Source organism: Python bivittatus, unplaced genomic scaffold, assembly GCF_059951505.1.
Source record: "Python bivittatus isolate LINGU-HERP-01145 unplaced genomic scaffold, Pbiv_v1 ctg000740_np1212, whole genome shotgun sequence".
Lineage (NCBI taxonomy): Eukaryota > Metazoa > Chordata > Lepidosauria > Squamata > Pythonidae > Python > Python bivittatus.
Window position 1 is genome coordinate 757,302 of NW_028277106.1, and position 14,309 is coordinate 771,610.

Below are 14,309 nucleotides of genomic sequence, written 5' to 3' on the forward strand. Positions count from 1 at the left end.
AGTCCAAAGGGAATTAGAGGTACGGTCCCATCGTGGCTAACATCCAGTGGTGGATCTGCTTTTGTTAATTGGTCTGATTTGACGGCCCTTTTCCCCACCGGAGCTGTCTTCCTGGCCCTTTTAGTCCCTGCCGCTTGCTACCATCTTCCTGGCCGTTCGTAAGCATTCAGCCCCGTTTTGGGCTGCTTTGCTTTAAGGGCAGTTTGTGAGCTCCTCAAGGAATAAATGCCGCGAACCTCCTTCTCTGCAGATACGGGGGGCGAAGAAGACACGGAAGAGCAGCTGGGCACAGATGAGGAGGAGGAGCCTTCCGCGAGGCCACCCGCTCCCGCTCAGCCTCCCTTGCCCAAGAAGCCGCCTTCCCACGTTCCTCCCGGAAGCAAGAGCAGGAAAAGCACTTCCCGGAAGCTGCTCTCCAACAAACCCCAGGATTTCCAGGTGACCAGCCTCAGGCCCGCCTTTGGGCGACGTTCACGCGGGTCTTTGGGGTCTCTGCCCTTGATCTGCTGGCTTCGCGCTGATGAGGCAGAAGGGCTTCAAGCCGTGGGCCTGGATTAGGCTCTCGCTGCCTGCTTGAGACGGTCTGCCCGATCCCTGGAAGCACCAGTGGCCCCGCGTGGCTGGAAGCCCCTGGAGACATTGCTGGGCACCCTGCATGGTTAGAGAGGGTGAAAAGGACAGGAACTCATCCGGACGTGCACCCAGGGTGTTCTTCTGCCAGCTAGAGTGACTTATTGTTACAGTGCAAATTAAGTAAACAGTTCGTGCTTCTGTTTCTAAAATACGGCTCAGCCCTCTATGGAGCTTCTCTCAGCTCCTTGACTGTGGCCTGCGCTCCCTGGTGCACCCAGTTGCTAATCATTGGGCTTTGCCACGTTCGCTCCTCTGCTGGGCAGCTTCCCTGCTCCTCACCTTTTCTAAATTAGGGCGGCGGATGGAAGGAGGGGAAATAACTCTTTTTCTTGAGCCTCTAGGAAAGCCACCGCCTTGTTGCGCATCTCCACGCCATCTCCATCTTGCATTACCGGCAGATGCATCTGCTCCCGGGTGTCTAAATTAAGGCAGGAGCTTCTCGCTGTCTACATGACTCATACAGCTGGAAGACGGGCAAAGCTCTACCCCTTGAGGCACACTGCCCCCAGCCTCAGTCATGGCAGCTTGCGCTCCCACATGGTTCCCATTGCCCATAACTTGCTTAAGAGAAAAGGCAAATCCTTCAAAGGGTGGAACATCTGGGGCTGTGAAGCACCAAGATCCTCCTGGTGGACAGGGGTCTTGGTACAGCTCCCCGTAGACCCCCCCAGTTCTAACCCAGTCAGATCTCCTAACTTCCACACCATTACATTAGCTGGGTCAGAACCTCATTTGGGGAATACAGAGTCTGTGCCAACTTTCTTCTGGAAGTATGCAGAAGGATTTTTTTTTACACATTGCATAAAAAAGTGAAGTTTGGAATTGGCTACCACAAGATGTGGTGCTGACTACCAGCTTGGCTAGCTTCAAATAAGGGTTGGTCCAATCCATGGAAGCCATGGGAGCCATGGCTATCAGCCTTGATGGCAGTGGGACAGTCCCCTGCTGGGCTTCCTTGGGCAGCTGGTTGGCCATTGTGAGAATAGACTGCTGGACTAGACTGGCCAGGGGTCCAATCCAGGGCACTGCTTTTGTTCTTCTTATGTTCTTACGGCGTCTCCTGAGCCTTGGCACTAGGAGGGCATTGGCAAGGCATCATGATAGCATTAGCCTCTCCCCTATTGGCCAGGCAGGCAAGCAATAAGCGTGGCTTGGCCCCTGCAGCCAATCAGGGCTTGGGAAGCCTGTTTTGGCAGTGAGTTCTGTTATGGAAAGATGCGCCCTTCTCAGCCACTCTTTCTCTCCAGCTCCTTTTCCTGGAGGACCAGATAGGCAAAAAGGGTCTTTGACAGTAGAGTTAAGCTGTGGGAGACTCAGTCTGGTTGGCGCTAAATGCCATCCCCGGGATTTCATTGGCCGGGTCACCTGTTCCTATACCCCAATAACTCCCTTCAGTATGTCCTGGGAGGAAAGCCAAAGAGGGGATGTGGGCATTTAGTGGTTCGCGTTTGTGTTTCTGCAGTTCTTTGCAGCTGTAGAGGTGGCCTTTCCCCCACTTATTGGGCTTATTTCATGCTTTGTTGTATTCCTGTAAATGGTCCTGGGCCATGTGAAGTAAGCGATATATTTATTTTTGTACAAATAAGCGCGGAGTCCTTGGTGCTCTCTGAGCTGGGTAGTTTGCTTGCCAACGTTTCATCACCCAACTGGGTCACATCATCAGGGCGAGGGAGGATGAGGTTTGCTCCCTGTTTATATACAGTAGCTCGCCCTGCCAGTGCTGGCACGAGTGTGGTTTCCTTCTTAGCGGTTCCTTGATCCAGACAAACAACCTGGCAGAAAACAACACCCTAATCAAGGAACCACCAAGGGGGAAACCACACCCCCGCCAACACTGGCAGGGCAAGCAACTGTATATAAACAGGGAGCAAACCCCACCCTCCCTCTCCCTGATGATGAGACCTAGTCGGGTGATGAAACGTCTGCCAGCCAACCGACCAGCTCAGAGAGCACCAAGGACTCCACAGTTCAACCCTGAGCTACAGAGATGCTCTTCTGTTGGAACAAATAACTGCACCAAATAGATTTTGGATGGAGGAAGAGGCAGACGTCCAACTTTGGACCGGGGTGCAGAATGAAGAAGCTCCAGGCCTTTCCGTTCCGTTCTTGGTGGCTCTTCCAAGCGTTTGGGCCTCTCCCTCCTCCCTTCCCTTTCTGGTTTGAGCTGGGGGGTGGGCAGACTCTGCTGGCTCCACTCACCTGCTCTCGCGTCCTTGATGGCCTGTTGTCTGCCTTCTCCCCACTTCTCCTTTCTAGATCCGGGTGCGCATCATTGAAGGGCGACAGCTCTCTGGTGTCAACCTCAAGTCTGTGGTGAAGGTCACGGCAGTGGGGCAGACCAAGAGAACCAGGATCCGGAAAGGAAATAGCCCCTTTTTTGATGAGGTGAGGGGAAAGGGGGGGGCTTATTTCATTCTTCAGTGGGATAGAGCTTGGTGTAACAGGTGCTATGAGTTAAGAAAGCTGAAATTCCCCTCGTAAAGTAGCCCCGGTAAAAATTCAGCAGCCCCCTCTCCTTTTTGTTGGGTTGTCATCTCCTGGTCCATGGATAGAGGACAAGGGAAGGGGCTGCCAAGCTTCCAATGTTGCAGCCCCTACGGAAAAGGCCCTTCGCACCTCTGGGGCGTGTGTGTGTGTATTATCCTTAGCAGACCAGGGTTCCTCAAAGTTCTGGCACGGTGAGTTTCCCAGGAGGGGGAAATGTGGTGGCGCTCAGAATAGTGTGTGAACCCAGCCCTGATGGTGAGTTTACGGTTCAGGGGAACTGGGTTCATTGCAGAACCATTCTGAGGTTAATCATGGGCAAGCAACAGGGCGTCACATGGACGCAACCAGTGAGCCTGAATGTGTTGGCTCCTCCATGGAGGAGTCTCGCATCCCTTTGGAAGCCCTGATTGTGAGAATTGCTGCAAAGCATCCCGGGACTTTTTAAAATTTGTGTGACTTTGGGAGGGGAAGAAACTCACTTGTCTGCCCCGTGTCTGTGGGTATTCCTTCGTGGCCGGTTTCCTGGCGGGCAGAGAAGTGGAAATGCGTTTGTGGTGCGGCTGGGCCTCACTCCTCTGCCTGTCTCCTGCAGACCTTTTTCTTCAATGTCTTTGAATCCCCGATGGAACTTTTCGATCAGCCCGTATTCATCACGGTAAGTGGGCTGGGGGTCCTCCCCCTCAGTTTACATATAGAACGTATCAGATAGAAAGTACGGTATGTTGCTTTTAGATATGTGAATTGCATGTTACCAACACAATGTGAGGCAATTGCGACTTTTTTTAATTGGGAGAGGCACATGACCCAGTTGTGGGAATTCATGACATTTTTTCTACTTCATTTATATATGTAGGTATGTGTGTATTTAGCACGGGTGTCAGCAATCTTTGGGGGTATCCCCAAATCACCTGAAATCTTGCAAGCTCACCAAATCTTGTGAGGTACCTGCAATCTTGCCCCGAAATCTTGGGAAATCTCTCCCCAACGTGCTGAGACCTGATGAGATTTTGCAGGAGGACACAGAAAGAGTCTTGGTGCAGACAAAGAGGGCTGGCTCTTAGGGCATAGCGCTGAGCTTATGGCTGGAGAGTCCCTCGCGGGGCAGAGGGCAGTTGTGAGCTGGCCTCTTAGGGGTGCTGTTTCAGTGGAAGCTCCTGTTTGTGTTCTCTCCAGGTTGTTGACTCCCGCTCTCTCCGGACGGACTCTGTCGTTGGAGAATTCCGGGTAACTCATTTCCTTCCTAATCAGCATTCTTGTTTCTCCAAATAATTACGGAGAAAGAGTTCTTGGGCTTCCTTGCTAGCCAGGAATTACGCACAGTTGCCGCTGTCTCTCTTTCCGCCCTCCCCTGGTGCCGCTTTCGCAAGAAACGCCGGTCCACTGCCACCATTGTCACCATGATCTGCAGAAACATGACCGGAAGGGGTCTGGCTGTGCATCATGGCTGGGCAGTGAGGACAGAGGGGGGGTTCTGGGGAGCAGTGAGGGCATCTGATGGAGGAGGTCCAGTCTGAGGGTCCTTGTACTTATGTCTTACAGTTGGACGTTGGAACCATTTATGCTGAACCCAGTGAGTGGAAACTGAATTTTCGTCTTTGGGGGAACTGAAAGGGTTTCGTTAGCACAGAGCAGATAGATGCGGTTTGCTGCTTCTGCAGAGCGCTGAAATGCCTAAGCAGGTTTTGATTAAAGCTGTTGATAGGTTTTAGAAGGAGACCCAAGCTTTGGGATGGGAGGAGAAAACATGTTTAGCAAGACAGTTATGGTGGAGACCAGTGCTGGTGAAGACCATCTCACTTCCCAGAATCACATCAGATGGATATAAGGGGTGTTTAGAAAAGTTTCTCCCTTGGCTGGCTGTTCATAGAAGAGGCTTGAACGGCTGTAGTGGGCACTGCCAAGGCATGAGATGTGGGTGCCAAAGACACAGGAATATGCTGGCTGGGGAATTCAGGGAGTTGACGTCCATACAAAGTTGTCAAGTTTGAAAAACACTGGTCTGAATGATGCTAGTTTTGCTTGTGGAGAGCTTTAGGGGTGGATTTCATTGCAAAACGCACCTTCATTCCGGAAAGGAAGAGGGGCCGTGAATTCTTCAGCCAGTGATTCCCTCATTTTATCAGTCTGATGGTATAACTCAGGTGGCTGAGTTATGATGTATGAATGTGAGTTCGGCCTCCTCCTCCTCCTCTTCCTCCTCCAGGGCATTGCTTCCTCCGGAAGTGGCTGCTGCTTTCAGATCCAGAGGATTTCTCTGTCGGAGCCAGAGGCTACCTGAAAGTCAGCTTGTACGTCCTTGGTCCTGGCGATGAAGCGCCTGTGAGTATATTCTTAAAAGGTGGTCACCTTGAAAAGGAGGCTCCCCAGAAGCTGTCTCTCCCCCTTGCAGGGCTCTTCGGCTGGGTGGAAAAGTGTGGGCTTTGGGCCTTCTGGGGGGACACAGTGCAACAGGGCTGCTATTCCGACAGGATGCCTGACTTTTTCATTTACTGGGAAGGATGGCTGGAATCAAGCGCTGCATCCTTTGGAAAACCAGCATCTTTTGAAGCCTATGGGGAAAGCCCCGAGGCTGTGATGCCCGAGTCACCATCTTGCATGCAAGCAAGATGGTCCAAATTCAAGGACCAGCACATTCACAAATTCAAGGACCGGCACAAACTTCACCTTCCAATCATGGCCCCCTGAATGTGTCAGGCGCGTGCTTTCCCGGAGGCGAATCTGGCCTGGGAGAAGCTGCCTTAGAACATAACCTCACAATTGTGGCCTTGGTGCTGCAGACTGAAAACGGGTTGTTTGGCCTCCTAGTAGAGCCATTGGGGGAGGTGAAAGTCATCCTCTTTCATGCTTCTCCAACACTTAAAACGCCACAAAACACTAAAAGAGCTCAAAAGCACAGATCAAATTGAATGAAAAGGCCAAGGGCAATACAAGAGACCACAGTTGGTAATTTCCTTCTGTAGCTCTGGTGCAGGTGGGGAGGAGAACACGACCAGGGCCTTCTGTGGAAGCCCTCAGGGACTTTCTCCCCTTGCAGGGCGCAAACATCCCCCAGCAGCACTTTTGCCCACAACATCGGTTTCACGTTGTCCCTCACCCAGGAGTGAGATGGACTTCCGTTGTCCTTAGTTGCGCTGATGCTGAAGCCAGTTTCTCCCCTTGTTTTGACACTCTCCGAGTGCAGCTGAAGTCCTGCAAAAATCTGTTAGAGTCGGCCACCCGATCGCTTGGAGGGAAGTCAGGGGAGTGGCAAGGACTGGGACCAGAGGCAGCCAAGGGAGGAGAAGGGTCCATACCCATTCTTACTTGTTGCATGCACACAATGGTTTCAGCCTTCCCCTTCAGGGAGGAGTGTGTGTGTGTGAAAGAGAGACGGGGTGGGACATGTGAGATTAAAGCCCCGTTTCTTGATGATAACATATTGCGTGACCTGAAAAGGTAAATGTTTAATTGTGGAGTCCTTGGTGCTCTCTGAGCATGGTGGTTTTCTTGCAGATGTTTCATTACCCAACTAGGTAACGCCGTCAGTGCGAGGGAGGGTGGGGTTTGCTCCTGTTTATATACAGTAGCTTGCCCTGCCAGTGTTGGTGAGGGTGTGGCACTGATGATGTGACCTAGTTGGGTAATGAAACGTCTGCAAACAAACCACCAAGCTCAGAGAACACCAAAGACTCTACAGTTCACCCCTGAGCTATTGAAATGTGTACTTTCTGGATCATGTAAACTGCCCTGAGAAAACTTTGCACTCACTGAATGCATTGTAAAAATTTAGTTTTAAATATTTCAAATAAATACAAATGAAAAATAGAAGAACGCTGATGCTAAGGCACTGAAGATGGCTTTGGAAAGATGAGAGGGTGCAATCCTCCCCCCCCCCCCGCCATATTTCCTGGGCTGGCAAGAAGAGGTGAAGCCTGATGCCTCCTTGGTGGAATCATCATGGCAGGAGGGGAGGGAGCCAAGGGGGCAGGAATTCAAGGGAGGGAGACAGCAGGGCTCCAGGTGTGTCTGAGAAGATGAAAGGCACCTGTCTCTACAGGTGATCCTTTAGGTACCCCAGTCCCAAGGCATGAAAGGCGGGAGAGAGCTTCATTTCCCTCCCCCTTTCTTCACAGGTGGAAAAGAAGGAAGCTGCTGATGAAAAAGAAGATATTGAGGGCAATATTCTCAAGCTGCCCGGGGTGTCTCTCAGAGGGGCCCACTTCTCCCTCAAGATTTATCGAGGAGAAGACTTGCCCCAGAGTGAGTGTGGGGTTGAGGGCAATTCTGCTGGGGGGAGGGGAGGGGAGAAGGGAGGAGATGGTTTGTGGGGGAAAATAGTGGAAGCAAAGTGCTGAAGGCACCTTTTCTTGGTGGTGGATGATGGGACTTCTTATTCAAGACCCCTGCCAGACATCTGGTTCTGGAAGGCTGCTGCGCTTGCTTCATAAGAACAAGAACAAGCTTGTTGGGCCTTTCAGCAGCAGCCTGAACTGAATGTGATTCTTTTCCGAGCACAATTCACACAGTTTTCTTTAACAAGGTTTACTGAGGTGAGAGGGTTAAGGTACAGGAACTCCAGCAACTGAACTAAGTTTCCAGTTAGAGGCACTGTGTCTCAGAGACCTTCTGAGCCTCTTTCTCGCAGCCTAATGGTGTACCTGGGGATAAGTGGCTGTCCTCACTGAGGACAGGGAACTTTGCAGCTGCTCGTTTACATAGCAGTCGCCTGAATCTTCATCCATCTGAGAACCGTTAAGAAGCTCCTCCTATTGGTACGGAACATAACTGATTGGACAGATTTCTTTAATCTATCCAGATTGTTTTGAATTTTATTTCTCACTTCTAGGGTATTAGTTATCCCATGCAAATTTGTCCCATCTGCAAATTTGATAAGGATTCTTGGATGAGTCATCTCCTCATTTAAGTCATTAATAGAAATATCGATGAGTGATGAATCCGGGACTAAACCCTGTGACTCCTCACTTGATATTTTTCTCCGGTCAGGTGAGGGACATCCTGGGTGTTCTGCATGATGATGATGATGATGATGATGATGATGATGATGATGATAATAATAATAATAATAATTTTATTTATTAAATGTATATGCTGCCCGACTCCCAGCAATTATATTAATAGAGTGCAATTGTTTCTGAATTGTTTTTTTTTTCTTTAAAAAAAAAAGAGCTTAATTTTTGTAAGTTTAGTGGTGTGATGGAATGGACTTATGGCCACGCTCAGGGAGATAAGCGTGCTCTTAGCCCCCAACAGGAGCGTGGGAAGTTCAAGAAGATGAGGCTGGCACCTCCCTAAGGAATTCACGGTGTTGTGGCTGGCTGGCTTGGGAAGTTTAGATTCAGTCTGGAGAGATTCTGTCTTGAGGTGGAAGCTAATAAACGCACAGAACTGTATTTGCGTTGTCTCGTGGAGTTCTTTGGGCTGAACCTGACAAGTGGAGTGTTAAGAATTTGGGAGGTGACTGATGTAAGATGTCTTTGGCTTTGGACTCTTCACAGCATCTCTGTGGGAAGACTTGGCCAGAGCCCTGGCATGTGAGGGAGGGGATCTGCTCTTCCCTGCCTCGGCTTGTTAGATATTTTTATTTTATCAGTTTTAAAATCTTTTAGGCTAGGTGCATCACAGCTAGATTGTCTTGTTTATTTTTTGAACATGTCCTCTATCCTGCAGGATAAAAGTTTGGAGTAATGAAGATCCTGAACAAAATAACTAGATAATTGGGGAGGGGGAGGTGGTCCTCCCTCCCTCCTCGCAGCCTTGTGAGCATAAGCAGAGCTGTGGGAGGGGCTACGTGGGCCGGTTGCTCTTCCCCTTGTTGGGTCAAGAAATTTGCTGGGGAGGGGGCAGAGGATGTACAGTCCTTGTCTGGTCCCTCTGGGCTGGCCAAGACTTGACGGTCTCTCAGGCCAGCCATCTTGACTTGGTGCAGAGCATCAGGAGGATGACCTGGATGGAGATATGCAGAGGCTGTTCACTAGGCAGAAGGGGCGGAAACGTTTTTAAGTCCAAAGCACGGATAACGTTTGGAAGTGGCTCAGACAGATACCTCCCTAATGCACCGGAGGAGGAGGAGGAGGAGGTCCAGCACAATCAGGCGTGCATGATTCTGTTCTTAGAGCCCATCTCAACCAAAGTAGTCTTAGCCTTAGCTCCCCAGAAGTTAAGAGGTTGCCTGGTCTGGTCTGCCTAGTGGGGCTGATGTTTCCTTCAGGATTTCCAAGGCTTGCTTGAACAATAGCTGAGGTTTCAGGGGGTAGCCGATTACACAGGAAACAATAGGAAGGTGGTGTGTTTTTTACACAATTGCAAACAAGGGAAGGCAACTGAAAAAAGTAATGTCAAGTAGCTCTGAAAGCACAAATGGCTCAGCTCCTTTCTACGTGTGGCCAATCGTGTCTTTTTAGCATCTGGACTTCTCTAGCTCTGTCCCTTTTTGCGCCTAGGAGGGTCTGGGAAACTTGCTCTCATGCTACCCTGGGAAAGTCGATCCCCACCTCCCTGGTCCCATCCACCAGTTTCTGCTCCAAGGTCCCTTCCAACCGTATGATTTTATGATTCCAGTGGATGATGCCGTAATGGACAGTGTCAAGCAGATCTTTGGCTTTGAAAGCAACAAGAAGAACCTCGTGGATCCCTTTGTGGAAGTTACCTTCGCAGGGAAAATGGTATGCCAGCTATACCACATGTGCAGGTCCCCCAGTCTCATGAAGTGGGAAGGATTATGGGGGAAAGTCTTCCTATTTCCAGAGATACATGACCAGGAACATTTCTTCCTTAAAATGTCTAGGAGCCTAGTGGCTCCTTGAAAGCTCTGACTACAACTGCAGTTATTTCTTGTAAAGGGACTGGAGGACCTGTTGAGTGGAAAGGGGGAATTAAATTCAAAGATAAATTAATAAGTGCAGGCATGCACCTATTGATTGCTAAGGCTACCATTACTTGGTGTGCTGAATTTCAGCTCCTCCTGTGCCAGCATGGAAGTCCAGCACATGTGGAGAGACCAAGCTAGGAAACCGAAAAGAACCCGTGGGTTATTGAACCATCTGGAGGCCAGTGCTCTTAGCCTGGTAGCCTGTACACATATGTGCAAATGTGTCACACTTGCATTTCAGAGCCCTTCCCAATTCTCAGACTTCCCCCTACTGTGTAGCTATATGGAGAAAGCTGTTTCTCAACATATGGTTGAAAGTTATCTCAGGTTAGGACCCTTCATTGCTCTGCTGGTGGGGGTCCTATGCTGGACAGGCAAAAAGAGTTCGTCTGTTTGTCTGAATGTATAGATGGGTCAAGGAGAGGGAAGAGGCAAACACGAGCCCTCTGGCCTTGTCTCACTGCTCTGCTGGAACAGGAGTGACTTCTCTTTTCTGACACGGATCCAGATGAATGTCTGAAAGGGGATTATCTTTAACATGTAATAGATCACAGAGCAGGGATCTCTCCCTCCTCACCAAGGATAAGTCCAAATGATGACTTATTCATTTATTTATTACATTTATATAGCCACCCATCTCACATGTGTGACTCTGGGCAGTGCGCACTATCAGAACTTGCTAAGTCTCTTTAAAGAGTATGTCCTCTCGGAAGGGCAGGTCCTTTAATATGTCCCAGTTGCTCGTGCCTCAGTTGTTCCAGTCGCACAATGGAGTTTTCCTTCTTCTTCCAACTCAATTCATGCCATGCCTGTCATCTCAGCCTGGCCAGTTGAGTCTCTGGCGGGCTAAGCCCCTCCCTCCATTCAGCCCCCCATGGCTTGGGCTGCAGGATAGACCAGCCCTCCAGTGTAGACAGAAGAACCTCTGAAGGGTGTTCAGACCTTGTGTGGCACGATTGGGCTGGGCATCCTTTTTTGCCATCCCAGGGATGAGGGAAACGCCCATTAAGGCCCGTAGCTTTCTTTTACTTGTTTGAACTCCCTCCCCGATTACTGCCCAGAGGTGGGGAGTGGCACCCCCAGGGAGAAGGGGCTCTGCTCAGGACCCTTCTGATGCCTCTTGTCTTCCCTCGACCAGCTCTGCAGCAAGATTGTGGAGAAGAACGCCAATCCTCAGTGGAACCAGGTCATCACGCTGCCCGCCATGGTGAGCAACAGGGGCCCGTGCCTTTTGCGCGTCCTGCTTTCCCCCGAAGGGTCTCTCTGATCGGCCCTTTCTGCTCTTCCCTTTAGTTTCCCTCCATGTGTGAGAAGATGCGGATCCGCGTCATGGACTGGTGAGTAAAGACCGAGGATTCGGCGAACCATTTTATGGGCGTCTGTCTTTCTGCGGGAGACCAGGAACACCAGCCTCTCCTTCACAGCTTGATCCCAGGTGTCTGCAGGTTTTGGGAGAGGAAAGCAGGCCAGGCAGCCTTGTTTGTAGCCGGGGGCTGCACTTCTGTCCCACCCAATTTTTTAAGCCTCCAAGGGCCTTGGGGACACAGTCGGCAGGGATCCCTCCCCGCCCTTTCTCAGTGGTAGCTCTTTAAGATGAAAAAAAGAAGAGCAAACAGTGGTCTTCCCCAGGCAGTGGTTTTGCTTCTGCAGTGTGATGTGGTCCTTTGGGGCCACTGAAATAAGGCAGGGGAGGGCTTGGGGGCCATGAGAGGGTCACCCCATTTCTCCCCCCCGTTGTCAGAAGCTTATTCTGCAGTGGCAGAATTTTCTCAGAGCCGCCTGGGCTGTTTCCACAGCACCTTTCCAAAGACCAGTTACGACCTTACGAGCTGCCTTCGCCTGGAGTTTCAGTGTTGGCTCACTTCTGTGTGACGGAGCAATTTGAAGGCTCTTGTGCGAATGCACCCTTTCTGGGCAAATTTACTCCCCCCAACCTCTGAATTCACTCTGACGCTGGGGACTGAAAAGTTGGACAAACATTTTTTCTTTAACGTTAGCAGGAAGACAGCTGCATTATCACTTCATGAGGAACTAGTATTTTGAAGCCATTGTTTATTGAACAAGCTGTAATGCCTTCTCCAAAGCCACAACAGAACCACTCTGTCCAGCTGCAGGCTATCTTTCCTCCAAACAGCAAGTTGGGGCCCTTCTTTGTACACAAGCAAGTGTAAAATCTCCCAGATCTGGGCTGCAAAAATCTGAATGGACACTAGATGGCAGCAACAGGATAGAGAAACTCTAACTCCTGGAATTCAGAAGATTTCCGGAGCTCTGAGATTTCCAAAGTTACAAGAGATCTTTCAGCTGAAGGTGCTCTGATCGGGATGAAAACCTTGATCTTAGTAGAAAAGTATCATGATTAGTGGGCAACTGTGGATTGAATGCATTTCAATCAAATCGACGTTTTTTGTTTTCAGGGACCGTGTCACCCACAACGACATCATTGGCACCAGCTACCTTTGCATGTCCAAAATCTCCGCTCCGGGAGGAGAACTGGAAGGTGGGCAGATTCAGAGGGGCCTGATCCCTGAGCCGCCTTGGAACTTAGTTGAGAGGGTGGCAGGCAGGGGCCTGCCAAGGTGGGTCCCTGATCCCTGAGTAAGCCAACCACAGCCTTCCTAGAGGTCAGAGGGGGTGACTGATGGGCTGCGTAGTCCACTTCAGGACGGGTGAGCCAGCTGTGAAGACCAAGGCAGCAGCAGTGCAGGGCTCTTCCTGTGTCGTCCATGGCATCGATTCACAGCCGTGGCCTCTGCGATTTGCGTGCTGAGTTTTCCTGGGCCACATCTTTCCCAAGGAGAACACTTTCCAACTATTGTGCAGCTGGCATCTGTGGTGAATCTGGAAAATGCCTCTGCTGCCATGTGGCAGTTACGTTTAGGGAAGGGCTTCTGCAGCAGGGCGACCCCTCTCTTTTCTAGCTGATCTGAAACCAAGGAAGCCTCCCCTACCCCCACCCCCACCCCCCAATTGCTGGTCAATATGTGTGGACTGAGTCTGGATGTTTGTAGATGAGAATGCACCCTTGGCGTGCTTCTGCGCTCCCATCTTTTCCGTCAAAAAGCCCCTTGGAAACTGGTCTTCGCGGCCACCTCCCCGGCTTGAGTAACTGGTGGTCCACAGCGCTGCCTTCGTGGAGGATCAGACGGCAACTGATGCTCTCTGGAAACCTCAAAGGCAAAGGCTGGAGCAGTTTGGGGGCTGCCTGTCTCTTTGACCCATATCCCTTATCTCGGATCAACCCACCACCCTGGCTGGGACCTCTCCTGGCCTTCCTTCCTGCATGTGATTTTCCTGATGCCAATTTGGATCCATTTAGCGGTCCATCTAAGTAGGATAAATGAGAGATGGGGGCTTTCCTTGACCTTTGAAGGTGCTGAAAACAGACCGTGAGAGCTTTGAGTGACTGCAGCATGAAAAATTCAGTTGTCATATGAATGTAGAGTAAAAGAGCCCTGCACCCCTCCTTGGAAATTTAGGATTAAAAAGTCATCTCGTCACTTTCACCCCTTATCTCTCGGATGGCCTCTTCCTCCTCCCTTCTCTAGCAGAAATTGTGATGACCCTACACCCAGGAGGACTTCACTTTCTGCTTCCCCCCCCCCTTTCTTTGTGCTTCAGATGAGTTTCCTGCTGCTGCGAAACCCTTCAAAGCAACAGACAGTATGTCCTCAGCATGTCTCTCTAGTTCCCCCCCCACTCCATGAGAATCCAGATCAGTGTATTTCTGAAACTAATTGAAATCATTTTGGAAGCCAGCTCCCACCCTTTTAATGCACGATGCATGCACGTTCTTGGAGATCAGTGGGGAGGGCATGTGCTTCCCTTGGGAAGATGATTATCAACCACTCTGATTTTTAACCCTGGTTTGAATCCTCAGTTCATGTGACTGTGCATGTGTGATTCTGTTAGAGGGAAGATTTAGGGTTAATCTTTCTGGAGAGACCTGGGCGTCCTTTTTCCCTGCCACCTCTCCAGCACAATGTTTCTCAACCTTGGCAATTTGAAGATGTGTGGACTTCAATTCCCAGAATTCCCCAGCCAGCATGGCTGGCTGGGGAATTCTGGGAGTTGAAGTCCATACATCTTCAAGTTGTCAAGGTTGAAAAACACTTATTGAGCACGATGGGTCTTTTGTGCAAACTCTTTAGCATGCCAACAATACATGGGCTGAATCTGGGCAGTTGGCTGTGAATGTGTCTGGTGCTTGGTGAAGGTGTCTCCAAACCATGAGCGTAGTCACTGAGTTTTCACCCTGGTGACCTCTGTAGCCCTAGATGGTGAGACACCTTGCTTTGATTGCTAGACATCTAGAAGGCAG

General features: G+C 50.3%; 1 protein-coding gene across 13 annotated transcripts in view; it reads left to right on the forward strand.

Moving 5' to 3' along the window:
- DYSF (dysferlin) overlaps window positions 1-14,309 on the forward strand; it is a 119,797-nt gene that overhangs the window by 24,300 nt on the left and 81,188 nt on the right. For 8 of the 13 annotated variants that reach the window (XM_007426884.4, XM_025165852.2, XM_007426885.4 and 5 more), the window contains exons 6-17: window positions 251-438; window positions 2,890-3,018; window positions 3,713-3,775; window positions 4,294-4,344; window positions 4,660-4,690; window positions 5,324-5,439; window positions 7,233-7,359; window positions 9,679-9,782; window positions 11,127-11,195; window positions 11,282-11,325; window positions 12,406-12,488; window positions 13,610-13,651. In XM_007426884.4, the coding sequence (XP_007426946.2) occupies window positions 251-438; window positions 2,890-3,018; window positions 3,713-3,775; window positions 4,294-4,344; window positions 4,660-4,690; window positions 5,324-5,439; window positions 7,233-7,359; window positions 9,679-9,782; window positions 11,127-11,195; window positions 11,282-11,325; window positions 12,406-12,488; window positions 13,610-13,651 (1,047 nt within the window). The remainder of the gene's footprint in view (window positions 1-250; window positions 439-2,889; window positions 3,019-3,712; window positions 3,776-4,293; window positions 4,345-4,659; window positions 4,691-5,323; window positions 5,440-7,232; window positions 7,360-9,678; window positions 9,783-11,126; window positions 11,196-11,281; window positions 11,326-12,405; window positions 12,489-13,609; window positions 13,652-14,309) is intronic. The other 5 variants (XM_025165855.2, XM_007426886.4, XM_088128750.1 and 2 more) reach the window with 1 other exon arrangement.